Source organism: Thunnus thynnus, chromosome 23, assembly GCF_963924715.1.
Source record: "Thunnus thynnus chromosome 23, fThuThy2.1, whole genome shotgun sequence".
NCBI classification, from domain to species: Eukaryota; Metazoa; Chordata; class Actinopteri; order Scombriformes; family Scombridae; genus Thunnus; species Thunnus thynnus.
This window is the reverse complement of record NC_089539.1, coordinates 12389950-12416386: the sequence shown is the minus strand read 5'-3', so window position 1 is coordinate 12416386 and position 26437 is coordinate 12389950. Positions and strand designations below refer to the sequence as shown.

The window sequence follows — 26437 nt, the reverse complement described above, 5'->3', positions numbered from 1 at the left end:
AATGAAATGCATCCGTGATTCTTTTCTCAAATTTTTCTAGCGAATAATGTCTGATCTGTTCATTCATTTTTAATTTGTAAAGCATTATTCATTGGTAGAAAGGGCGCATACAGCACAGTACAACCACTGACTGTTGGTTCTCTACATGCCCTTCTACCTCTGTGTCTCTTTGTTTGTGTATGCTTATGTTGTATAAAAGTAAATTTGCTGTATGTCACATCCACCCCACAAGGTGTCCCAGCAGTAAGGCTGACCCTCAGCGCCTGGCCGCCCTTCACTGCCTGCTGGTTTACATGGGAAATGACCCAAACCTGGAGCTGAAGGTACAATACAGATGGAGGCAGGAATAGATGTAGGAGGCAGAGATTTTGACATTTAAAGCACATTTAATGGGAGTTCTTGTGTCAAAGTTTAGCCTGAGTTTTTTCCCCCCCAAATAGACATAAGACACTATCTTGACCCACAGAACATACTCTTTGATCCAGTTTTGCATTTATATACAGCAATATATCATTATTTTTTCGTAGAGCATAAAATCAATAAGTTGTTATCAATGTCCCACACACAAACTCTCAAGATCAGTAAGTTCTCCTTGTGGAAGGCAGAGACTGAAACAAGAAACAAGGGAAAGATAAAGACGGAAAAAAGTGGAAAATGCAGCAATTTGTTAGGTACTTTCCTGTAGGAAAATGGATGTACAGCTAAGAAGAAGTGAATAGATAAAGATAGATGACAGCCTTTCTGCACTTCCTTGTAAATGCAGTAGGTGTCAACCTTGAGATGGCACTGAGCAGATGGAGGGAAGAAGACAAAAAAAAGAAAAGACAGGACACTAATAAAACAGGAGAAAAGAGACGACAATTGGACAGATCAAACAAAGACAAAAAGAAAAGGACAGATATTTTGTTAAGGCAGACTGCTCACTGTGAGTCATACTATATTGGAAGTACACCTAAATTAAGATGTTCCAGCTGCTCTGATAGATTGCAATAAGTTCTTTCTTTAGAGGTTAAATGAGTCACCAGCTTCATTAGTGCAGCTAGAGCTGGGAAATTGGACGCCAGACATAACTTTTGTATCCTTTGTAGACTCTGTTAATGGGGCCAACAGCACAAAAAGTATTGACTTTAATAAAGATGATTGCTTGTTAACATTTTTCGCTTTGTTCACAGCAGTTTGCAACTTTAAGAGAATGCTGTGCAAATTCAGTTCTTCCAATCTTACTTTTGCTTCTTTTTCTTCCCCTCCATATAATGGTCATTGTTGTGTTTATGTTGCTGGATATAGGACTCAAACTGGCTCTGGCAAAGAGATATTTTTTCAAACAGCGCTGCTATTGGCAGCAGAAAATGAGTTTTCACTCTGATGCATTGTGGCTGTTAGATTCGCAAAGCCTATCTGTGAGGGCATCATTCATGTTTCACATTTCTGTAATGCAAACATTATATCCATCGAACCTGCATCATCTCAAAAATTCTTATCGGTATCTGTTTTATAACAAGATATCCACTGTTTGAGCCAAGAGTCTACAGCCATGCTCGGGGCTGTGTGAGGCACAGCGGTACCTGAGCTAAATGTTAATATGAGTGTGCATGAAAAGTCAGGGGATCACCAAAGTCATTTGAATGACCATCTTGGGACCATGAATGTCTCTACCAAATTTTGTGGCAATCCATCCAGTCGTTGTTGGGATATTTTAGTTTGGTCCAACTGAACTGAACTGAAAGTCGTTCCACATACTAGGAAATACACTTATTCACTTTCTTGCTGAGAGTTAGATGAGACGAACGATACCTTTCTCATTTTAGTGCGCTAAATATGAAGCTACAGCCAGGAGTCAATTAGCTTAGCTTAGCATAAATACTGGAAACAGGGAAACAACTAGTCTAGTATGTCCAAATGTAAAAAGTCTCCGTACCCGCACCGCTAAAGCTCACTAATTAACAGGTTAAATTTAGTTTGTTTTTGTTGTCAATGTGAAGTTGCCAGGAAAGGACACTCCAGGAAGTCACTGCACCCGGCAGAGAAGAAGTACAGCACATAACCCCCCCTAAAACCACAAGTTGTTGCGTTTGCACTTTTGTTTGGATTGAACAAGTGAGATATAAGGTGTTAATTAGTGACTTAGAAGTGCTTTTATTTTGTTTCTTTTGGACAGAGACAGGCTGGCTGTTTCCCCTTGTTCCCAGTCTTTATGCTAATACAGGCTAACCATTTCCTGGTGCTAACTTCACATTTAGTGTACAGGAGACAGAAGAGTGGTATCAATCTTCTCATCTAAGTTTTGGCAAGAGAGCGAATATTTCCCAAAATGTCAAACTATTTCTTTAAAGGGTAAAAGCTAAACTCAAGTCTTTTAATTCAGTAATTTTGTTGAGTGAACTATCCACATTATAAGGAAATCTCTTAAAAAGCTTGAAGTACAGCTGTAATGTTGAGCTCCCAGCACTATGACACCTATATTCTGTGTGTTTCTATCCTGCCTCTAGATTATTGAATGGCTGTGTGACAATGTGAAGACCTTCGAATCCTTTGATCAGATCCAGGAGTTCATTCTAGGTCAGTGCCAGCTGAAGCAGGGGGTCACAAGCCTCTTGAGTATCACTTCTTCTTCCTTATAGAGTGCGGCTTCTCTTTTGCCTTTTTATGTCCCCTTCTGTGCTTGGTTTCTCAGCTGCTTACATCACTAATGCACAAAGCCAAATTCTTCCCTCAACTCTGTTCGGCTCTCAAATTTCTTCTCGCTGACTTGTGCCAATTGTCCCACGCATATCTGGAAAGTTAGAAAATAAATTTGATTATTTTGAGACCTTGGAGACTCATAGCTTGCACAGAAAAATATGGTCCTAGTAGAAACATAGCAACACATTTGTATGTCCCAGCATGTCTATCTGGCACTCCATCACAGTAGGATCACATTGCACCTTGCTACCTAATTTGCACATTTTTGGTGCTGCTATAGCTACAGTGGCGTATCTAGGACGTGGTGATCAAATTGTGATGTCAATACAGATGTTCAGTGCAATGCATTGCTTCAACCTATGCACAGATCAATCATAATTGAATTCCAAAACTCATGTTAGCATCTATTGTAATGTTTGTACTCAAGGCCACGTTGATGTTTTTACATTTTATAATACAGCATTAAACTTAAGGTGCCACGCTGTCCACCTACAGCAACTAAAGTTAATAACCTAGAACAGCATTAACATGCAGCTACCATTCTGTTCAGTTTTCTATTCCATGTACGCTACATTTTCCATTTCTACCTATCACAGTCTCTGGGAAGCAGTGGTTATTTAAACACGTCTATTTTCGATCAGTAATTCTGTTCAGGATGAGCTACACATTTTCTAAGAGCCGTTTCTCTACAGTGTAGTAAATGTTATGCTACAGGTTCAGAATGAATCTCTGGTGCGACACATTTATTTACAGGGGTTACCTGTGCAAAACATATTTAAAACAGTTGTCAGCAATGTTATTCATAACACTGTGGCGTTAGCTCAGCTTGCCTGAGTCCTGATGGCCAGCACATACTTACAATTTCAAGACCTGCTTTTTTTCTGACTCAAGGTCGAAAGTACGCTGACTAGAGATCAGCTGTCACAGTCTCAGTCCCACAATAACTATAGTAGAGGGAAATGGCAAACTGGCCCTATATCAGGTGATTAGCTGTCATCAGTGATTGACCGGCCTTATTGTGTTGATGAACGACTTATCAGATCTGGGATGGCCAGTGAGATTTCAAGGGTGGTCGTGACCACCCCAGGTCACCCCCTTAAATCACCATTGTATAGCTACTTTAACTTGCTTTAAAATACTGAGTTTGGATACAGATATTAATACAGATGTTGCTGTAAGAACGGACAATTATGTTAACCTAATAAATAATATGTCAGTAACCTGTGCTCTCTAGTATATCATAGTGATTATGGTGGGACATTGGCTGAACTGCCGCATTAAGATAAGAATTCTACAACTGTGATTTAAAACAAGGAAATAAAAGTCTGACTACACTCTCTCTCTCTGTCACACACAGCCTCTTTGTACAGAATAAGCTATAAGCAGGTGCTCAGCATGGACAAAGTCCTGCCTTACTCCTCTGTATTCGACAAGAAGGTACCAAGCACACTTTTACATATATTTGCACGCCCATAAATGCATTGAAAATAAACCATATATATGGATTTGAATGCAAAGAGGACACACTTGAAGTTCAATTTCTTTCTTTGCACCTTAAGTAGTACACACACACAAACACACACATACACACATTCTTCAATATGTCTTTGTGTGTTCTAGGAGGTACCAGCATGTCTATCGGAGGTACCTGGTGTGTTGTGTACAACTGAAATGCATACTGAGTCCGTCTTCAAAGACAAGGTAACATGTCCATCCATTTTTAAAACACATTTATTACCCTAAAAGTGCTTGCAAGCGATTATTATTCATCGCAATCACGCAGAGTCTTCCTCCTAGTCTGTTTCCTGCTGTATTTCCACAGCATGTTAATAAAACTCTGTCTCACATTGATGCTCGGTAATGTGATACAACGGTGGGAAATGACTGTAGCCGACTTCATTCAGACATTAAAAAGGCATTTATATGTAAAACAGTGTGATTTTAGATACAATTCAGACACAATTATCCTCAATTGTTTAGCAGCAACGTCCTTGCTGTGTCACTGTGGTGTTACTGTTTGTTTGTTTGTGTGTGTGTGTGTGTGTGTGTTTGGGTGTGTGTTTGTGTTTGTGTGCATGCAGGCCAGGAGTCTCCAGGGTTTCTGGTCAGAGCTGCAGTGGAACACGGATAGGACAAAATATCTGGAAGCTGTTCCCAACCCCAGATACAGAACCTCCCACATACAGGCCGACTGGGATAAACTGGTCAGTGTGTATTTCCAACAGCAAGAACATTCCATGTATATTAATGGACACAAATCTAAATTTCCATACAGGAAATTTCAATCAATTTATGGCAATTGTTTGACCGTGCTAGTTGAGGCGGGAGAGGGGAGAATATGTGTGTCTTTCTACTGTATGTGTGTCCTTGTCAGCATACCTGTGGGTCTTGATCAAACAATGGCAGCATATTTTCAGCCCTCCCATGATGGTGTTGCTTGTTTCAGAGGTCCGAGAGGAGACCGTCCAGCCACATGAATCACATGGAAGAGAACACAAAGAAGTAGGTCTGCCTCCCACTGGAGCTTTGTTAAGAAAAGTACAACAGACACACAGTCCTGAAACTGCAGGGAGGGAGGGCATGACTGTACCACTACACTGTGTTCCAGTGTTCGGAAAATTACACTATTTATTCTAAAAGGGTGGTATGGTGTCCAAATTACATCATTGATTGTGTTTTGATAAATGTTTGAAGAGTGAGTCCCTCTAGCACTGTGTACTAGTTTTTAAAAGTAATTAGATGTCAAAATCAGGTTTAGAAAAGTCTTAAAGCTTCTGGAAATTTGGCTTGAAATAATAAAAAAGCATATATAAAGTCAAAGTTGAGTGTCTCATTAAGAATCCACAGAAGTCTGAGTGAAAATAAACGTTCATAACTATTAGAAAACCTAGTTAAAAAACTGCTAATTTTGCTGTTCAGACCATTTCTCAAGACTGTATAGGGTAGCAGATAACTTTTGATTGACATCTCCTTGGCTACTGCTCGGTTTTGGCTCGTCTGTTTTCAACATGGCGGCCGGGTCACAAACTTTCTCATATTACAGCTTAACAGTACACTAAAATATGCTTCCGAAAACATTTGAGGCAGCAAATAGGCAATGCAGTAAAAGAAGAGTTGTGAGCTGTGTGTTCACTTTTTGTGTTTCACAACACATTACTGAGAACACAAAGGGAATTGGGAGGTGGAGGGGGGGTGCGAAGCAATCGGTTCGTGGAATTACTTGGGCAATTTTTGCAATAAATGTCCAAGCATAACTACACCCACTTCAAACCCAGTATCAGGACTGAAACTAATTTCTAATACTTTTTAGATGCGTACTATTATGTACATAAGACCCTACATTACATAGTTAGAAGGCTATTGTGGATTTGGGTTTTCCAGTGGCTTTGAATTTGTACACTTTAAAGAGGGGAACTATTGAGCTGCTTCACAACTTCTTTGTCTATATTCTTCTGACTGAGTCAGTCTAAAACTGACTGTGAAGCACACTGAGCTGTATCCATCCTTAAAAGGTAGGGCTGGTGGTACTCTATATTTTTCTTACTGTCAACAAATCAACAGCTGAGCACTGCAGTTTTTAGCAGCCCTTACTCAAACAGGAATTTTGCATTTGTTGGGAACTATTTTCAGCTGCAAATTAATACACATTTTACAGCAGCATGATGGTATATGAGGGATCAACTTAAAATAAATTATGATAATGGTATTTCATCCAGTGTAACGGTGTGGCTCACAGCAAAGAAAGGTCTATAGCACAGAGAAATAAGATATATCAGGCTACACAAACAATACTTGTTGGTGGGTTTTGGTCTGTTCAAGCAATAAGAAAAACATAGAATATCATCAGCCTTATCCTTTACAGTGTATTCACATCCAAAAAATGTTTAAATGAATGAAAATCTGAAGAATAATAAATCACTTGAAGAAGAAAACTTGTGAAACTAGTTTAAAAGTACTGTACAATCAGATGCATCCTAAGAAAAGACATTTAATTAAACCCTCTGATGCTTGTAAAACATCATCAAATATCTTGATGTATCCAATCTGGAACTCAAATAAAACTAATTCCCTTTATTTCACAACCTGTTAGGAAACTTGATAAATACAGTATGCCCTTACACACTCTCCCCAAGGTGGTATTAATATAACTGTGGTAAAGGATTGTGGATGGCAGAGTGATCACAGCTTTTTATAACCAAAGTCAGTGTAAACCACTCAGGAAAACAGAGACTACACGGGACAGAGACATCTGTTCTGTGTCTTCTTACTGTGTAAATGTCACAGCTCACTTAGTTTGAGCTTGGAGGCTTATCTCTCTGGCTCTCTGTCATACCACTTGAACTTTTGATTTTCAACATGCACAAAAAAACTCCCACAACTTTTAAAGTAGACAAAATCTAGTGCTCATTCTTTTTTGAATACAGTTACCCTGGTTGTTCCTTGAATATAAAATAACCACGTTCGATTGAAATACCTTAACATGAGATTATAGCTGCATTTTATGATGACACTTTATGATCAAGTGACTTGATGATGCACCACTGATGAAATACCTGCTCTGAATTGAAATGAACTCTGTCCTGGTTGTGCCAGGGACCAAACCAACAGCCTGTTTGGTTCATAATTAGCTTCTCTTCCCCCAGGCTTAACTCCAGCACCTGCTTACAAAGTTTTTGCTTTTATAATTTTGATATGTTTTTTGCTCCCGACTGCTGCAGTGTAACATTATACTGCCTTGGCTTACAGCATGAGGAGTAAGACTCTTATTATAATGCTGACTTGAGGGATTGTTTTCACACAAAGCTTTTTCTTCTTATTTTGTAGAGTTCTATCAATGGTGGACACCTGGTGTCTTGGTAAGATGGCATAAGCACACTGAACACACACACACACACACACACAGAGTGTGATTGCCATAAATAACAAAACCTTGAGCAAGTGTATTGGGTTTTGTGTGTTTGTGAGTTATTCTGAGGTTGCATTCTTTATGCCCACTGGAGAATTCAGCTGAACAGAACCACCACACTAATTTATCATGGAGGGAGAGGTTGAGAGAAAATGAAGGAAGGCAGAGGGAGAATGGAGGGGAAAAAAGGGAGAGGGAAAAATACAGTCAAAGACACAGAGGTGAAGAATGCTACAATTATATAACAGCGGGGAGTTTGGTACTTCCTCGCCTCTCTCTCCCTCCTTTTATTTATTTTTCTGTCCGTCTCTCTCATGACTACAGTGAAGCTGTTTTGTATCAACCACAACACGGGATCTTCCCTTACCTCACTTAATTCACATGGATGATCTCATACACCCAAACCCTCCCACACATTAACTTGTAAAGCGCGCACACACACACACACACATAGTATTTTGATCACTTTCCCTGCACCAGCCCCTTTTTCACAGATGGTAGCACTCATGTAAAAAGCGAATTATTGATTTCATAATTGCTATGTGGTTTTGTATCACATGAATTTCATTGGTAGTAATAAGAGGCTGGGGGATTTTGCAGCTATGTTAGGGTAAAATGGACTGAATGGACATTTTAAAACAAGCTATTTTGTACTGAAGATGCTGATATCTATGTATTTTAATCCATGAACAGCCTTCCTGATCATTCGTCGGCTGCTAGCATTGCCTAAAATGGCTCAAAGTGTGGAGATTTGGTTTGGCCCTGACTGACATATTTCAATTTGATGGATGAAAATGCCATGTAAATATGTACAGACATTTATGGTCCCCAGGGGATGAATCCTATTGACATCTAGCGCTACCCACGTTCACATTTATGGTTTTAAGTGGCTCAAGTATTTGATGGATTAGCATGTAATTTGGTACAGGCATTCATCTCCCCTCAGAATGAATTGTAAACACTTTGGTGATCGCCTGATTTTTCATCCAGTTCCATCTTCAGGTCAAAATTTAATTTGTCCACTTTGGTTTATAACCAAATACCTGTAAAGCTAATGAAATCAGCCCCAGCTGTACTTTATGTTTAGTGATAATTAGCAAATGTTAGCATGTTAACATGTTAAAATAAGATGGTCAACACAGTATATACCTGCTTAAAATCTGCATGTTAATATTGTCATTGTGAGCATGTTAGCATGCTGGTGTTAGCGTTTAGCTCAAAGCACCGCTGTGCTTATGTACAATCTCGTAGGGCAGCTAGCGTAGCTATAGTCTTGTTAGCATGTAATTTATCCATGTTTAGACTTCAGACATGTGAGACTTATCTGTTTCTGCCATCTGAAAGTGTGGAGCTTGGTTTAAGGCTGCAATCAACAGTTATTTCTATTTGTATTTTTTTCAGTTTTTTTCAGTTAATCAATTAAAAGTTTAGTCCAGCAATCCTCACTTTTGTGTAGCTGGAACTAGTTTGGTATTTTTCCAAGGTAACTGACTTAAACAATGAATCACAATCAAAGTTGTGGTTGACTAATTCACAGTAGTTCCTTAGTGACGCTGCCCTTGGTTAATACATGTTAAGAGCCAGTGTATCCATCAGTAGCTGTGTCTTGTTGATGTGAATGAAGAGACACACACACACAACACATTTACCTGCTCACTCTGATTAAAAGCATCAGCGAAATGCCTAAAATATGTAAATTTAAAACAGTTGATAACTTTGAACTACTAACAGGCATACAGAGAATCTGCCAGCGCAGTCTGTCAGTTAGCTGCGCCCTGCAAACGCTATTTATCTGCTACATATTACGCTGTACCATCAAAAAGCCAGCTTCTTGCAAGTGTGTAAAAGTGATAAAAAAGATGGGGTGTGTTTGGATATGCAAGTGTGAAATAATTAATCTAAAGCACCCAAGTTGAAGCGCAGACCACTTTTGGTTGACTGACATGAAACTGCAGCATCTCTTTCACACACACACACATTAGGTTTATAACCCCGAAGCTTTGTGAAAAGTCACCCAAAAAGAATCTATAATAGGTTTGGTCCTTTTTTTATTATTATTAAAGTCGTAAACAAGTCAGTCTTCCATTCCTACTGATGGCCTGTTTAATGATGTTACTGCACTGACATACCTGAGGCTACCTGAAGTGTTCAGTCTAGCGTAGATGCAGCATCAAAGGTTTCTTCAAACGTCTCTTTTATGTGCGTATTCTCACTATTGCCTGGTCTCCTCTAGATAAGAAGCTGGTGCCACTTTTCCAAGAGGAGGACCGCCAACAGAGGGTGCTCATAGGCCTGGTGAGAGAGAGAGAGAGAGAGAGAAGCAGTAACAAATCAATGACTGCACCACACAAGCATGTTTTTCATGGTTTGGGCCAAGCTGCTTAGTACAGTGATGATAGATTAGACAATAGTGTGCTTTCAACTTTGTGGTAACATTTAAAGGGGAGGGGTTTTTTAACATGGTGATGACCCTGTGCACAAAGCAAGCTCTGTTAAAAAATTGTTTTTGTAGTTTGTTGTGGAAGAACTTGACTTGCCTGCATAGAGCACTGATCTCAACCACATCCACCACCTTTGGGAATAAGAGGAATGCCAATGCTTGTCACCCAATATCAGTGCCTGACCTTCCTAATGCTCTTGTGGCTGAAGGGAGGAAATCTCTGCAGCCATGTTCCAAAATCTTGTGGAAACCTTCCCAGAGGAGTGAAGGCTCCCTTTTAAGGGAAGAGTTCTCCACCACTCTCATGTCTGTCCATTAAATATAAAGATAGCAGATGGTTAGCTTATCTTAGCATAACGACGAGAAACAAAGGGAAACAGCTAGCCTGGCTCTGTCCAAAGGTAACAAAATCAGCCTTCCAGCTGTCATGACTGTGTGTATGAGGCAACAGGGGGAGGACCCAAACACACTTTATTAGGTCAAAGTAAAATTCAAAAGGCTTACAAAAACATAGGGGTGAGGCAGGGAAATCAGGAACAGGTAAGAGGATGGCTTGAATTCAAAGACACACAGCAACATTGACAATCTAGCAGGGAATGCATGCCAGAGGACTGGTATATAAGCTTCTGGGACTGGTAAGGTAATGAGCAGCTGGTGAGCATAATTGGTTAGTGGCAACAGGTGAGCAGGTGGGTGTGGAAACCAAGCAAAAAGTCCGGGGGTATCTGGTGAACAGGTAGAGAACAGTAAAACCAAGGGAAGAGAGAGTGTGGGGCTGAAGGCAGGGACAGAGGCAGAACAGGCAAAGGAAACCAAACAAATCATCATCACTCCACTAACTGAAATCTTCCTACATTACCATGAACATGGGCACTGTAGTTTATTTTGAGTCAATCCTGCATAAACCATACTGCTGCTGTAAATAGTCACCTAACCCTCCTATTGTGTTCGAAAAGGGTTCACACCCTAAGTGTTTAAATGCATTAACAGGCACTGAAAAATGCACTAATTATCATCGAGTAAAATGTTTTTTCTGCTAAGTGACTTATTATATTTTATGTATCTTAGACCACATTTAACTTACAATGTACAAATCGTTTTTTGTTTAAAATAGGCACAATATATCTATTTTACTGCTTATGATTAACAGAACAGGCAAATATATTATAAGACCATAAGAGGCTAATGATAAACAAAACAATTCCCAAAATAACTTGTTTGTATTTTCTTATATGTTAAAATGAGCAATTATTGTTACATCTGTTGTATTATGGGTCAAAATTGACCGCATATACTTTCCTATGAAAAAAGAAGAAAAGTCAATTTAATTTCCAAAAACAACAGTAATAAAAATAAAGCGCGAGAAAGCCCCAACCTATAATGATATACAGCTGGGAAAAAGGAGATGTGTGTGTGTGTGTGTTTGTGTGTCTGTGTGTGTGTCTGTGTCTGTGTGTGCATGTGTGTGTGTGTGTGTATGTTGTGGACAAATTTCAGGCTAGATACCAGTTAATCAGGGATGGCTTGTCCAACTGGGGACAAAAGCCATGTCCCCTACTGGGAATAAGCAGATTTTTGGGTCAGTACTTAAGGTTAGGGTTAGGTTAAGGTTATGGTTAGGGTTGGGGTAAGTCTCCAGGAAATAAATGTAAGTCTGTGTAATGTCCCAAAAAGTGACATAGGTCAACGCATGTGCGTGTGTGTGTGTGTTTGTGGGGGTGGGGTGGGGGGGTGAGTTAAAGAGAGAGTGGCGTGTGTGTGTTTGGGATCATATTTGCTGCATGCCACTCTACAATTGAATTCAAGTCTATATGCTTTCTTCTTTTCTGAAACATAATTATTATTTTATTTTATTTTATTAATTTTATAATTACACAATATTATTATACTATTATTTTAGGATTGTATCACTATTATTTTTGTTTTGTTGTAATTTTTAAATTTTTGTTATTCATGATATTCATGATGTTTGGAAAACATTAACTATGTATTTCTCTGCATAAACAACCCATAACTACTACTGGGTCAAATTTGACCCATAACACAACAGATGTAACTTTTTTTTTTTTTTAAATATGCATTTAAAAAAAAAGAAAAATTATCAAAATGTATTTCATTGTATTCAGTAGGCCATTGTAGGGGATGTAATGAAGGCTTGTTTTGATCAGAAAAAAGGTATGTTTCACACATCTAAACTTGAAAACACGACAAAGCAAATACGGGTTAATCTGTGGCTGAAAGTAGTCCCCAATAAATGCAATATTTACTCCTGTTTGAGTAATGTTTGCTAAAAACTACAGTGTCCAGCTGTTTTAGGAAATAGGTGAACTTCTTGGACATGAAACTATTTATTTTTGAGCTCTCTTCTTAAACATTTATGTCTTTAGTAGGAACCAGTGAGGGTGGGGCAGTTGGAAAGTACTGAGAGATGGACAAAGACATTATTGATTTTAGACTTTTGATAAGAAAAACTATAGAATACTGTTGGACTTTCCCTTTAAAAGTGTAAAAATGACTAAAACATGCTGATATTTCAAAGCAGAAACTTTCCAAAAAGTCAGTCGTTAACATCAAACATCCAACTGCTCAGAATCAAAGAGCCAGAACAGAACAGAATGAAACAAAGCCTGAGGCTGGATTGTTTATCAGTAGCTTGTAAGATACAGATCTTACTTTGACACCAGTATCACAAACTTTAATAGAGGTAGATGAGGCAGAATGAAAAGAAAGTGTGTGAATAGTCAACCATCCCAGATTGTTGATATACAACAGTTTCATAATCTTCATGGATGAAATGCTGACAGACGATTATTTCTCTCCATAGTCACCTTTTAAGGTGAAACTGCTGTTATGCTTCAGATGAGTCGACACTTTAAAAAAAAAGGGCATCTTAAGGTCCCTGTCCTGCGTTCTTTTTTTTTTTTTTTTTGCTGTATGCCGTTTGATGGACATGTTCATATCTTCCAGCTTTCCCTGTGCTCAGCATAGTTTTTAAAGAGCGGATAGCTTCAATTTAATGGAGTTCAGTCTAGATGGTAGCAGTCTCTTGGCTATTCTTAGAACGACCCAGTCCTCCTGTCATTCTCTCTTTATTCCCTCCATTACTGCTTCCATCTTTCTTTCACCCCTCCCTCCCTCTCTTTGCTTCCATCTTCCTCTTCTGTAATCACTCCTTTTTCTCTTTCCTTCTCTCTTATCCTCACTCCCCTCTCCTCCTCCTCCTCCTCCTCCTCCCTGAAGGATATCAGGTCATTCTGTCAAGTTGACACCGTTTTTAGACCTTCACTCCTCTTCTTTTCTGTTTGTCCTCTCCACAGATTTCTTCTTCTCCTTCTCCTCTCCTCTTTCCTCTCCATGGTTAAATCAATTTTGGGACACTGTAGTCGAGGGAAAAGTCGAGGTGAACTCATTTTGACCCTGCTGAGTGCACAGCAAAGTATGCTAAAAACATTCACACACACATACATGTACAGAAAAAAAAATATTATGTGTGTTTCTTGCATTTTAGACAGTGGACAAGCTGCGAGAGCATCTCAACAGACACGTGCCTCGATTGGGGAAGAAGAAGATTGACTCCCTGGTTGTCAGCTATGTAGCCAAACTGGTTGGTACACTGTATTTGTATGTGTGTGTGTGTGTGTGTGTGTGTGTTGGTAGGAGATAGAGAGAGGTCCAGGAGCTCTCTATATCCCTATGCAATTTTTCTTTTAAAGGCACATAGTTCTTCAAGTTATATTTATTTAATGTTTCCCCTTGCTCTTTTTCCGGGAAGGTTAAATGACGCTCTCAGCAAAGATCAGTCAGTGGAAAAGGCAGCAGGTTTTCCACTTTAGTTAAATGGTTGACAGAGCTCACAGATGGATGTGTGCTCTTCAGCTAAGAGAGGTTGCAGGAAGTCAGCAGGTTGCCTCTGGTTCAGACCTGTAAAACAGGCATCAGTGCTCTGACGGGAATCCTCAACCACTCAGTGACTTTTTCTTTTTCTGTTTTTTTAGCTTTGTGTGTCCACTAAGGGCAATGGCTTCCACAAGGGGGATTCCTATTTTTGTTCCCACCCACTTTAATTTAGTTAGATTTTTTTCTCACTAAAATCCTTCTGAACAGTGTGGTCTGACTGTCTGAAGAGCAGCTGATAAAATTGTTCAAATGCTCATCTAAGATACCCTCAATTATCACCATGAGTTCAGAGCAGCAGCAAGTGATGCAGCGACTGTTTCAGCTGTGGGTTTTCGCCTCTCAGGCTACATAGAGTCTGTCCTGACTTAAGTTTTAGGGTGTGTATCCAGAGGGGAAGAAGGCAGGCACTGAAACAAGTACTTTTGTGTGTTTTGTGGGCAAAAATCATTATTGTAAGAATTATCATCATCACTGTTTTTATTTTCAGTTAATATTCTCCAAAAAAGATACTAGAATCAAGCATCAGTCCAAGTTAAGACAGTGATTTTGGGAAATGCACTTATTCGCTTTCTGGCAGAGAGTTTTTGTTTTACTTTTTGTACAGATGTGATGATGCAGATGTGTTTTGAAGGAACTAAAAGTTGGACTTTGTTCCCCTCTGACAGAACCAGGCTAGCAGTTTACCCTTGTTTCCAGTCTTAATGCTAAGCTAAACAGCTGCTGGCTGTTGCTTCATATTAACTTATTATCTCATCTAAGTCTCTGCCAGAAAGCAAATTTAGCATATTTCCCAAAATATTGAACCATTCATTTAACAATACAGATGGTTACATAGCATTTATAAACATATTTTTTGCTATACTATCTAACGGTATCTAAATGCATATGTATATGTGTGTATATATAGTTTTGGTTTTAGAATTATGTCCCTATCTCTAGCTAAACTTGTGCCTTTGGTATCCACCCTAAGAGCAGCAGGTGGGATACATAACCAAGTAGAAGGACGTAACCACTCTATGTCTCAGTAACCTATAGAGGCTGTCGGTTCTGTAAAGCCTGTCTTTAGTATTCCTGGGAGGTAAATCCCCTCACAGCTAGGAGTCACTGAAAGCAGACGTAGAGCATATATCAACACAACAGTATTAAATCAGGCCAAGGGTAAGGCTGGAATTGAATAGAAAGCAGGATGCACCACGTTTGGGGACTTTATGGAATTGCAAATGACAGAGTTTTAAAAAAAAAAGACTAAAGAAATCCTCCCTGCCCACAGCTGGATCAGTCGATGGCTCAGCTCGCTGTGACAGGATCATGAGTTTGAACCTGCGCCTTCAGACCTTCAGTCTTCAGCCTTCAGCCTTCAAAATTTATTCAGCCCTGTGAGAGTGAAAAAAGTCTCTCATCCTGGGAGGCAGACTTATTAAAACATACCCACACAAGGACCCATAAGAAACAGCCTTGAGGGACGTTTTACTTAAAGATTAGTCGACTAACCCACCGGCCGGGTGATGTGCCTCCACATCAAACTGACTCATACTTTAAAACTCAGGGTGGTACTGTTGTGAAGACGGCTGACTTCCCTTCCACAAATAAAGAACATCTCCCCCTCTTGTCAGTGCTTATTGAGACTAATGGCTGCGTTGACACAGGGGAGAAATTGGAGGTGAAATAGATTACAGCTTTTAAGAGCCAGGGAACTTCTGCTATGATAGATTACAGTTCCGCAGTACATTATCGTCATAGTTATTTATTTCTTCTCCCTGTTGCTACAGACAACTGAGATACATCCCTTTTCATAACACAGCCGATGTTAGGACAAAGAACAACCTGTTAATAACAGAATATGAATTGCTGAAAGCAGGAATATATATTTAAAGTAATGAAATGAATTGAAATAGGATGGAATATTTTTAATTAGTTATTCTATACCCAAGGTTATTAAACTTCTCCTCAGCAGGGGACCCACACTGAGTAAATCCAGTCTTTGTGGAGCCAAGGCTCATTAAGAGAAATCACTGATTCTAGATTTTATTCTAATAGAAAGCCACATGGGGAATACTATGTATTAGTCTGTGGCTTTAAATCACTTGTTTGCCCTTTGTTTGCCTTTTTTTTCAGCTGAAAAACATCTCAGCTACATATTTTTATCCTTTTCACTGATCTTCAGGGATGCGGATTACATCAGCAACAAGCACAAGAGATGTAAGCTGAAAAAGAATCAAATCAGACTTTGAATAATTTATTTTGCTTGAGAAGTCGCTACCTGTTAACAGACCAGTGGAAGAACTGAACAGCAAGTTTTGACTCTTGGAGCATTACTTTCTTGATTGTAGAGCAGCCAAAATAAATCCCTGTGACAAATTCAATATGACAAATAATAAAAAAACAAGGGAGGTAGGCACAGGTAACTAACCACTGTCAATGAGAGAGGGGATGGATTCTCCTGAAAAATCACTGCTGTGTTAGAGCACATAAGTTAAAAAACCTTTATTATTGTGGCTAGATTATTAAAAACAAGACCGAACTCTGCTCTTCCTCAGGGTCCAACAATCACACACACAGACAAAGTGAATATAAACATAAGTTTCAACCACACACATGTGAATCTGCACAGCAACATCTGGCTCCACTCATTACACTGATTATGTAATCAGGTCACTTAAAGATTGAACTTTATAAATCACAGATATTAGTAATGAAGACTTACACACATGGATTTTTTTGAAACAGTATAAGAAAAAGTAACATAATAATAGAGACAAATATAATATAAATAATAAGTAATCAATAAAAATTAAAGAAAAAAAAGAAATAAAATATAATGACAAAAGAACCAAAAATACAATTAAACAGAAAAATAAATGAATCAATATTGATTAATATATCTATCTGAGAGGGAAATTGGTTTGCACAGTTACAAACATACAGTATGATCATTACAGTAGGATATACTTTGACATATATATCACAAGTCCAAACTTTCTCTGTTTAATAGTTTTTCAGCCTGTCACCACCATTAACAAAGTTAAGACTTCAGGGAGGGATACAGGATCATCTGTGTGTCTTGCTGTGTGTTTTGGGGATCCATTCCCTCTCTTATGTACAGTCAATAAGACAAATTAAGCACAGACAGTGTGAAATAAGATTATTTTTTGTGATTTTTGCAGTGATACACTTTAAAAAGAATATATTGAAACAATGTAAAAAATGAAAAGACATGCATCTGTGCAGGAGAATTAAAAAAACCCCAGAGGAGCCTATTATTACCTCTGCCTTCAACACCTCTTGTATGCAAGTCTGTTACATAAGTGAATCTAATTAAAATTCCCACTGAGGTCACGGGAGGACTTAACTGTCGACGTTTGGAGAGTGTTGGGGTGTGAGGGGGGAGGAGGAGGGTTTCCCACTGATGTGCAGGATGTGAATGAGGCAGATCGTCTTCCTGTTATTCTACACGAGATGAAAGAGTGGTCATTCGTGGAAAGAGGCGTGTGTGTGTGTGTGTGTTCCAGCATGCAGCGGGCACGGTTCAGATGAGTCAAGTGCAGCCGAATGATCCCGGATGCTGACAGATGTGTGGTGAAACGATGTGGTCGAGCGTGTGCGTGCTGTAACGTGTGATCCACTGCGTTACTCTTGTTCGTGGAAATGAAAATGGGAAGTAGGGAAAATAAAAAGAGGGAAGTGAGGAACAAGTGTACATTTCTACCAACAGAAATGCCAGAAAACTGAATAAGTTATGTGTTTTTTTTTTCAGATCTTTCAGATAAGATGCGAAATGTGCAAAATTTCCAGGCTTTTGCCTTCAGCTGCAAGTCGAAGAAAATGTTTCATTTGAATGTAATGGAGCATCTCCTTTCCAAACCACTAATGTGTGTGTATGTGTGTTTAGCTGGAGCTCATCAGACACATGCTGGAGTCAGTCTGGCTGAAGTACAAACTGGGCCCCCGTGTTTTGTGCCTGTGAGTAGCCCTCTCTCATCAGTGTGCGCCTCCTTTTAAAGTCCTTCAGTCATGTTTCCAACTAATGTACGTAATGTAATGTATAAAGCGCTGACAGAATGTGTGTGTTCATCTTCATGCATGTGTGCGCACTCCCCGCTGTGTGTGTGTGTCCACATGTGCAGATAGCCCACGACCCCTCTTCACGTGATCGTTATGTAACAATCCTGAATTTTTCTGTGTGTGTGTATGTGTGAGTGCGTGTTACAGCACACAGCAGGGCAGTCCAGCAGAATGGTCCGTGTTTCACTTCATGTTTCGGATCCTGGAAGCCACGAGGGGTCTGTGCCTGCCCCTCCCACCTGGTACGATCCACACACACACACACACACACACGCACACAAACACGCTTTTAGCTGTTATAATCCAGTCTGTCTCCATCTCAGCCAGAATAACAATGTGTGTTTGTTGCACTGAGGGACAACAGACTTGCTCTCTTCAACACTAATATAACCAAAAATATGTTAAACATTAGCATAGTGCAGACATGGGTAAAGCAGAGTGTGAATACATTTTCAAAAATTTGAATTCATTTTCCAATATTTGCGGAAGAAACCCCCTGTAACGCAGTCCCATGACGTTGCCTGACAGTTTATCTGAATTTTAGCTGCTCATGAGTAAAAGTTTTATGGGTTCAAATCCTAAACTGTTTGAAAAAAGGAAACGAGAAATGCCCTGAAGAAAGGCAAGTTAAATGTGAGTGTGAATTCTCAGTAGCTTCATCACTACGAACTGCAGGCAAGCTGAGTCAAGTTCCCTTTGGTAAATATAAATTGCACAATCTCTGACACATTGCTGTCAGAGATTGTGCAGCCAGGTGTACATTTGTATTAACAGTACAGAAGGGGGGGGGTGGCTTTATTTTATTTTTGGTTTTTGTTATTTATGTTTTGAGGAAAAATTAAAAGCTTCGGTCCCTTCTTCTTTTTCTGCCTCTGCCCTACCTTTATCTCTCTCTGTCTCTGTCTCTGTCCAGGCTATCACACCCTGTTAGCAGTGTTTGCTGTGCGTTGCCTCCCTCGTCACACCTTCCTGCAGTACATAGACCACGGTTTCCTGCAGCTCACTGAAACCTTTGTGTCTCGGCTCATGACAGGTAAACATGAACACACACACACAGTGCTAAATATTTGCATGCATCGCTTGAAGTAGAAAAAAATAAGTCTCAGTGCTTCCCTTATTTACATGTTGGCATGTGTATACTAGGAAATATTGCTGATGTTCACAACATATATTTATTTAATCAAGGGGACGACCATTTCAATTATTAGAGTAAAAAAAATAATTGACTATGTAAACTAGCTTCATTGTGTGCCGACAGAGAAAAGCACGCAGGTGGGAACAGGTGAGCATCACGTAGTGCCCCCTGGGTAATGTATTTTATTTAGGGCTATTACGAATCTCCCAGTGAACCTGATATGGAAATGGAAGAAAAGAGTACTGGTCAGTAGCACAGGCTTGTAGCATAATCACAGGGTGGGAGGGCACAGAGAAAATCAGGTGGGCCTAGCCTGTCTAAGACCAATCATAGGCTGTTAATAGGTTCTGAAACGCATATTAACCAAAATAGGCCAGTACAACTATACTTGCCTGAATGCACCACAGTTTAATCATACAAGCCTTGGTGATGTTACAGATACCGAGACGCACATTAACAGCATTGCATAGGTTGGCACGGCGGCTACCACATATTCACACGCACACACAAACACGCACACACCGTCAGCTGACAGACGCAACAGCATCATTAATCAAGTATATGGATAGAGGTTAACCAGGACCATGCTCAGTAATGTTAAAAATGACACCTGAACATAGCCTGGCACAGTGGCCACATAAACCACATACACACACACACAGATGGCAGATGCAGCAACATCAGCATAAAATCCACTTGTATAACCAACATAAACTATACCCAGTAAACACTAAACATGCTAATTATTCTATTCAGTCAATTAAATCTGTTGAGTTTTGCAGAATGTTTATCTTTTTAAACCTGCATTAAGCATTTTGGCCACCTTGGGGTAGCGGAAACATGCTGTGAACACAACACTGACATATCATCACTTTTTAAGTTGATATGTTGAACTTGTTGGCAAACAGTTGCTTATTTACACATCTAGCAACATTTTCATTCATGTGGAGTCATATTTCTGTCCTTCTGGTGAAAATAACGTTTCTTTTAGCATTGTTTTTGCTCTCTACCAACTCATGAGGGAAATATCTGGCTCTTTAGTTGCTAAATGCTGCACTAGCTTCACCAGCTAGCCATTAACTGTGTCTTTTTACCGTTCGGTACAGAGCAGATAGTGCACAGTGGGTTTTTAGAGCTTTTTCCTCTGAAATACTTCAATCAAATAATCATTGCTTAAATGTTTTATGCCAGTGGATGTGGTTGTATTACTTATTGTACATCATGTGTGTTTTGTACATAGAGGAAAAGAAAAATGGATGCAAGGAGAGTATGATGTAAAATATTATTAGTTTGAAATGAACAGCAATACATAGTGAAAATGGAGGATATACAATAAGTTATGCTGTAATAATTAAAAGTATAGAGATAATAACACAGTGTGGATATAACAGATAGCAGAGGCAGCTGCAACAAACCGGAAAATAACACATTTCTATACAAGAGTAAATACAAAAAGGGATGTACTGCAGTCAGTATTTCCAAGTCCATCATTTAGATCCTTGTTTCAATGTCTATGACACCACAGTCTGAAGTAGGGCTGCAACTGCTTATTTTCATTATCAATTAATCTGCTGATTATTTTCTCAATTCATCGTTTTGCCGACAAAATATAAGAAAATAGAGAAAAACGTTCAAGGCGATGTCTTTAAATGTCTTGTTTTGTCTGATCAACATTCCAAAATCCAAAGATATTCAGTTTACAGAGTGTGAAGAAGTTTAAAATATGATACTGCAATACAGGAGTGATATTAGATGTCATTAAGGGTCAATAAAAGTCTTTCTCTTCATGTCGCTGTCTCTCTTTTGATGCCGTGAGGAAAAGAAATACAGGAATGGATTCAGACAGTGACTGAAAAAGTAAAAACATTCCACAAACGTCAACTTCCTACTAATAAGCATCAGGTGGTCTGATGCTGTGAAGAGCGCGGCCACATACAGCACGCGGAGAATGAGAGGAAGAAGGGCAACAACCAGGGAGACGGCGATTATTCGAATGAAAATTTTAGTAAATCTACCACTAGAGTCTTTCTTGTTAGGCATTTGGTTATTTTTGAGCCCTCTAACGAGTAGCAGGTAGAAGGTCAACAAGACTAGGTGGCTGAAAACTATGAATAAAATATACACTGCTTCGAGCACAGGTGTGATCCTCTGATTCTTGCAGGAACGACCGTCGTTCTGCTCTGTCACGGTTTTCGCGTCTATCAGTGAAAACACAACAGGAAGAGCTACAAGGGCTCCGAGAAGCCACACACTAGACAGTATAACCCGCTGCCATCTCCGGCGAAGCTCGTCCCACTTTTTGGGGTGAAGAACCTGGCAAATAAAATGGACAGTTTTAGTTTCATGTCTCTGTCATTACATATATCTGTACTGACTGATTTTTGGTTAAAATCACCGTTGATTGGAAACATCTTGAATCAGACATTTAAAAAGAATTCAAGAAAAATACATAGTGCTACTCCTGTCTTTGTGCCTACAAATGAAATAACCTTGTGGGATTGGAGGCTACATACCTGGTAGTACCTCTGGATGCTTATCAGCACCAGAATGTTCAAGTCCGAGGTCATGCAGAAAAAGAAGAAATAAATGAGAAGTTGACAGACTTCATGTGTCAAATGCGGTCCATTATAGAAAATGACAACAGCAACAGGCAGGCAGAGCAGGCAGAGGAGGTCCGACACTGCCAGGCTGAAGAAGAGGCGCTGCGAGATGGATGAGCCGTGCAGACGGTGGCAGAGTTTTACTATTATGGCGATGTTAGCAGGCACACCCAACAGGCAACTGACTGCAATAATCACACCAGCAACAGTGTACCAGGGATAGAGGTCGGAGGTTGAAGGTATTCCTGAGGTGGAGTTGGAGCAGTTGGTAGAGGAGTTACAGAAGATGGAGAAAGAGGTGTTGAAGCTGCCGTCATCGGTCATCGTGGAAGGGGAGTGATGGAAAAAGATGAAGAAGTGACCAGACTGAAGTCAATCTAAAAAGATAGTAATGCCTCCTCTTGTGTCGAGCCCAGGCTGTGTGTCCTGGTTTCCCTTTCTGTGACTGAGATGAAGACACCCACTACCTAGCTCTTATACCTACACTCTACTGGTCTGTGGTTTTGGTGTGTATGAAGGTTTGTTGTTTCCAAGAAGTCAGCTTCAGTTCTATCAAAACTACAGTATATCTGCTGTGAACATTTGACTCCCACTTTTTGGAATATATGAAATATCAGGATCAATACTGGAATCAGAGTTTCTAGGAACATGACCATGGTGTTGTGTCTATGTGCAAACTCATGCACATCATACAAAATGCCTCCAAAATTATTGGCCTCCCCACCCTCAACAGCAAAGCTATCACATGCAGAGCACACAACATCGTACATGACCCCATGCACCCCCTCTACCCATTCTTCATACTGCTTCCATCTGGTCGCAGATACGGATCCTTGGCCTGGAAATGGGCTGGAAAAGTTATGGCAGGAGTTTTGTCCCCTCTGCTATGTCTTTCATGTAGTTATGTTGTGGATGTGTACTGTATTTATGTATCTATGTATTCATGTGAGGCTCTGTACAGACTGTGGCAACAAATTTCCTTGAAGGATAATAAAGAATCTATCTATTTCACTGTGAGCATGTTGGCATGCAAAGCTCTGCTGTGCCTAAGTATTGCCTCACAGAGAAGCTAGTGTGGTTGTTAGGGCCCTATTTTCATTTCAACGACCAGCGCAGAGTTTTGTATTTTTCTGACTTTGAAATTTGGTTTGCATGAGGACAAGCACGATAAAGTGGTGAGAGGTTCATCAAAATGAGGCTGTGCAAAGTTGGTTCTTGGTATTTTGGTGGAAATTGGGTCTCTGATGTGCTGAAAATAGACGCCTGAGAAGTTTGTTTCTGATTCAGCGTCACTTTGCAGGTATCTTACTTGCAAATACGCAGCAATAACAGAATTATGTTTAAAATGAAAATGAACTATTTTAATTAAACACTCTCCATTTAGTTGATGCCTTTAAATCACAATCAAAAAATAACACATTTGTATTTCTTTTTAGTAATAGAAGAAATTAGTTGTTTTTTTCAACTGCTCTAAATCATATGATATTTTTAGTATTACCACAGTCAGCCAGATGGCTCATACTTTATGATACATCACCTGTAATGAACTACTTTCAGAATTACCCCAGAAAATGGAAACCCTCCAAACCCACAGGATGGTAACTGTGATGAACAGATGTGAACGGCTCTGGCACAGTTAATAATATGTAATTTACTGTAATATGACACTTATTTTCACCTCTACATGCTAAGATACAGTATGTCATGGAACCTGTAAATTCTTATGTCCTGCTTAAAATACTTTGTATGCATTGGTGTGGATTTCATACCACAGACAATACACTGTTCAAAGGCCAAAAATCATGACTTGGCATGGAGATCAACCGAACCAAAATATCTGGCCTTCCTTGACATTCTTGATCTTGTTGTAGTTTACAAGGTTCTTTCTCATGGACAGGACAAACAAAGATCCTCGAAGATGAAAAGATTATTTAAGGGACTGAATCCAAATAGTTTCAAACTTCAAAGTGAGAGAAAAGGATGTTTCGGACTTTGAAGTGAAAGGGTTCATGCGTCACTTCTCCCTGGGGATTAATCAAATATCTATATATCTATTTAAAATTCTTTTTTTAGCCAGGGTAATTGGCTGGATAGGTGTACACTTTCTGCCTCATTACACACACACACACAAACATATATTCTCATCTAGAATTTCCAAATAATCCCTAGCCTTGTTCCAGACGTCTGAAATGCTGCCCACAAATGATGAAAAAGAAAAAAACTAAATGGTAATTCAGTCTGTGATATCCAACAATGGGTTAACAACTTGTGCTAGTTCAAGTACTAATGGGTAAAAAAGATGATTAGGTGCAGCAGCTGCAGTAATGGTGCCTAAGTTTTGGAAGAACTTTGAGTTTATCTTCTGTTGGTCCATATATTGAGGAATGAGTTCAGGCAGATTCTCCTCCTCATAAGGATACAGTCAGAGATGAGATGGAAATACTAGATGGACTACATCTCCCAGTATGCCCTAGGAGCACTTGAGAGTCATCCAAGAGGAGCTGAAGCAAGATCCTGGTCTGTTTTATTTGGTGTCAGGCCAAAATTTGCCAGGCAGAATTTACTCTCATGGTGTGGCAAAAAGTGGGGGGTGGTGACCTGTTGTCTTTATCTAAATACAGTAAATCAAGTCTTGCATAAAGCGATAACGTGGCATTCAATCACAGGCAGAACATGTGGTCACACTGAGCCTGATAGCATCCTGCTACACAACACAAGAGCCACAGACTGTGAACAACAACCCACATTAGCTTTCTTGCTAAAGTCTCGTTCTTCTCTAACTCACAAACCAGAATGCACATCTTGTCCTGCACCTTAGCTTGTTGAACGAGCTAGCACACAAACATTCACCTGAGAAAAGTGCGCTGCTAACTTATGTTAGCTAGAAAGCTAGTTCGTTGCTCAGTTGCAGCACATTAAACAACATGTAAACATACCTGCAAATGTTGCTTTGGACCCGTTAGATGCTGGTTTGATCATTGCTCCTCAGAATCCTTTTTAGCGACACACTGTCTGTTCATGACTTGTAGCTACAGCAGTTTGTTTACTTTGTCTCTCTTCTGTATGGTGAAACACCACTAGCCTGCCAGCTAATGTCAATTACTGAATGTCACGACCCTCATGCAGCTGAGACAAAAAGGAGCATTTCTGATATTTTTCCAGAACTTACATTGGAATACATTGAAAAAACATTATTTTTGATTGCAAAGAGTGATAATTAAATGTGATTTCAGTTGGACTTTAACGTAAAGACAAGAAACATGTGCTGACTCATAGTCCTCTTTGCATGGTTGATCATGAAGCTTTGTGCGCCAATACACTGTCCAAGTGAAATATTACTCTAATGCTTCTTTTAATTCATGGAAATCCATCAAGATAATTATCTCATTTGCAGCAGCATTTGCTAATAGCAGTTATAGGTCACTCTTAACACCTAGGAACTGCCCACTACAAACATAACCTTTCTCTGCTGACCAGTAAGCAATCTGGGATTTTGCTGATTGTATTTTTCAAGGAGTGTTTTCAGAAAATGCAACTACTGACTTTTTATTGATCTTTCCTTTCCAAGTATTTTAAGCAATTAATTTAGATATACAAGTACAGAGAGAAGGTATGTCCCAAATGATGTTACTTTTGGTCAGAAGAGTAATTAGCACCATGTCTCCTCTCTTTTCTCTGCGTATAGATTTGGACAACAGTGATGCCAACGAGAAACTGAAGTTCAGCATACTCAAGAGGCTCCCTGAGGTACTTCCGTGTGTGTGTGTGTCCTAACAAGTTTTTTCATGCAGGGTTGGGAGTAGTTTAGATTTTGTCTAAGAGGAAATGATTAAAGGAAAAAGAAAAGCATTCAACCTTTTCTATCCAATGTAATTACTCCAATTTTTTTTTTTTTAACTCTTCGCACAAGATCAGCCATCCAGATAATGACATGCAGTGTGGACAAACTCGGAGGACTGAGCTGAAATGCACCAGTGCTCGACTGGAGTGAATTTTCAACCTGGATGTTATGAGGAGTAAAAACAATGCACAAGGCTATTATAATCCCATCTATTAGTGAGGGGGAAGTTTTGATCTTCTCTCGAATGGTTCTCGCCCGAAACTTCCCATTCTAGTCCAATTAAGAGTTCGAAGTTATTTTAGGTCTCATCTCCCTCAAGCCCCCCTCAAGCCAATCACAAAGCACTTGTGTAACCGGCTGATGAGTGTGTGTGTGTGTTCCGTCCGCATTGTGATCAGAGGAATGTTGAGTGTTTAGTGTCTCTGTTCTGTTTCCTGCCCGTCAGACCTTTGTTGGGTGAGTTTGGCAGGCAGGAGAGATTTAGCAGGTACACACACACACAAGAATTTGAAAACAGGAGATGTTGGCCCACTGTAGGAGATTCATACTTCATCGTCCCATGATAAGTTTTCATCACATTTCTGCAAAAGTTCACAGTAGTTTTGTCAGTTTTCTGAACCACAGCAATGGATTTGGTTATTGTAATATCGATATATATCATAAATGTTTTCCTGCTTCTTCCAGGTCTTTTAGTCCATGTTACAGTTGAGGTATTGAAATGTTTTTTTGTTTTTGAGCTTATTTGAATGTTCTAGCACAATATGATCATCATATTCACTGCACACATTATTATAAAGTTGAGCTCTGAAGGTTTATTCTTGACCTTGGAAATAGCAGTTATGACAAAACAATTCTAATCACAAGGTCTGTTTAC

General features: G+C 39.5%; 2 protein-coding genes and 1 long non-coding RNA gene across 3 annotated transcripts in view; 1 reads left to right on the top strand and 2 right to left on the bottom strand.

Annotated features, from left to right (window-relative positions):
• The window catches only part of gsap (gamma-secretase activating protein), a 36756-nt gene that overhangs the window by 7309 nt on the left and 3010 nt on the right, over positions 1 to 26437 (top strand). Inside the window, exons 17-29 of the mRNA XM_067581332.1 lie at positions 233 to 323; positions 2490 to 2559; positions 4040 to 4119; positions 4303 to 4383; positions 4764 to 4886; positions 5129 to 5184; positions 7507 to 7538; positions 9822 to 9883; positions 13537 to 13632; positions 17815 to 17885; positions 18135 to 18229; positions 18901 to 19020; positions 25408 to 25469. Of these exons, the coding sequence (XP_067437433.1) occupies positions 233 to 323; positions 2490 to 2559; positions 4040 to 4119; positions 4303 to 4383; positions 4764 to 4886; positions 5129 to 5184; positions 7507 to 7538; positions 9822 to 9883; positions 13537 to 13632; positions 17815 to 17885; positions 18135 to 18229; positions 18901 to 19020; positions 25408 to 25469 (1039 nt within the window). The remainder of the gene's footprint in view (positions 1 to 232; positions 324 to 2489; positions 2560 to 4039; positions 4120 to 4302; positions 4384 to 4763; positions 4887 to 5128; positions 5185 to 7506; positions 7539 to 9821; positions 9884 to 13536; positions 13633 to 17814; positions 17886 to 18134; positions 18230 to 18900; positions 19021 to 25407; positions 25470 to 26437) is intronic.
• LOC137175582 (uncharacterized) lies at positions 2605 to 10987 on the bottom strand. The gene is made up of 5 exons (XR_010925643.1): positions 10533 to 10987; positions 10126 to 10336; positions 9718 to 9880; positions 5062 to 5206; positions 2605 to 2773 (listed from the first exon to the last, which is right to left on the bottom strand). It is a non-coding gene; the product is annotated as an uncharacterized lncRNA (long non-coding RNA).
• On the bottom strand, positions 19029 to 23914 carry LOC137175581 (G-protein coupled receptor 183-like). The gene is made up of 2 exons (XM_067581333.1): positions 21636 to 23914; positions 19029 to 21435 (listed from the first exon to the last, which is right to left on the bottom strand). Exons 1-2 carry the CDS (start codon positions 22044 to 22046, stop codon positions 20881 to 20883), a joined length of 966 nt encoding a protein of 321 aa, XP_067437434.1. The 5' UTR covers positions 22047 to 23914; the 3' UTR covers positions 19029 to 20880.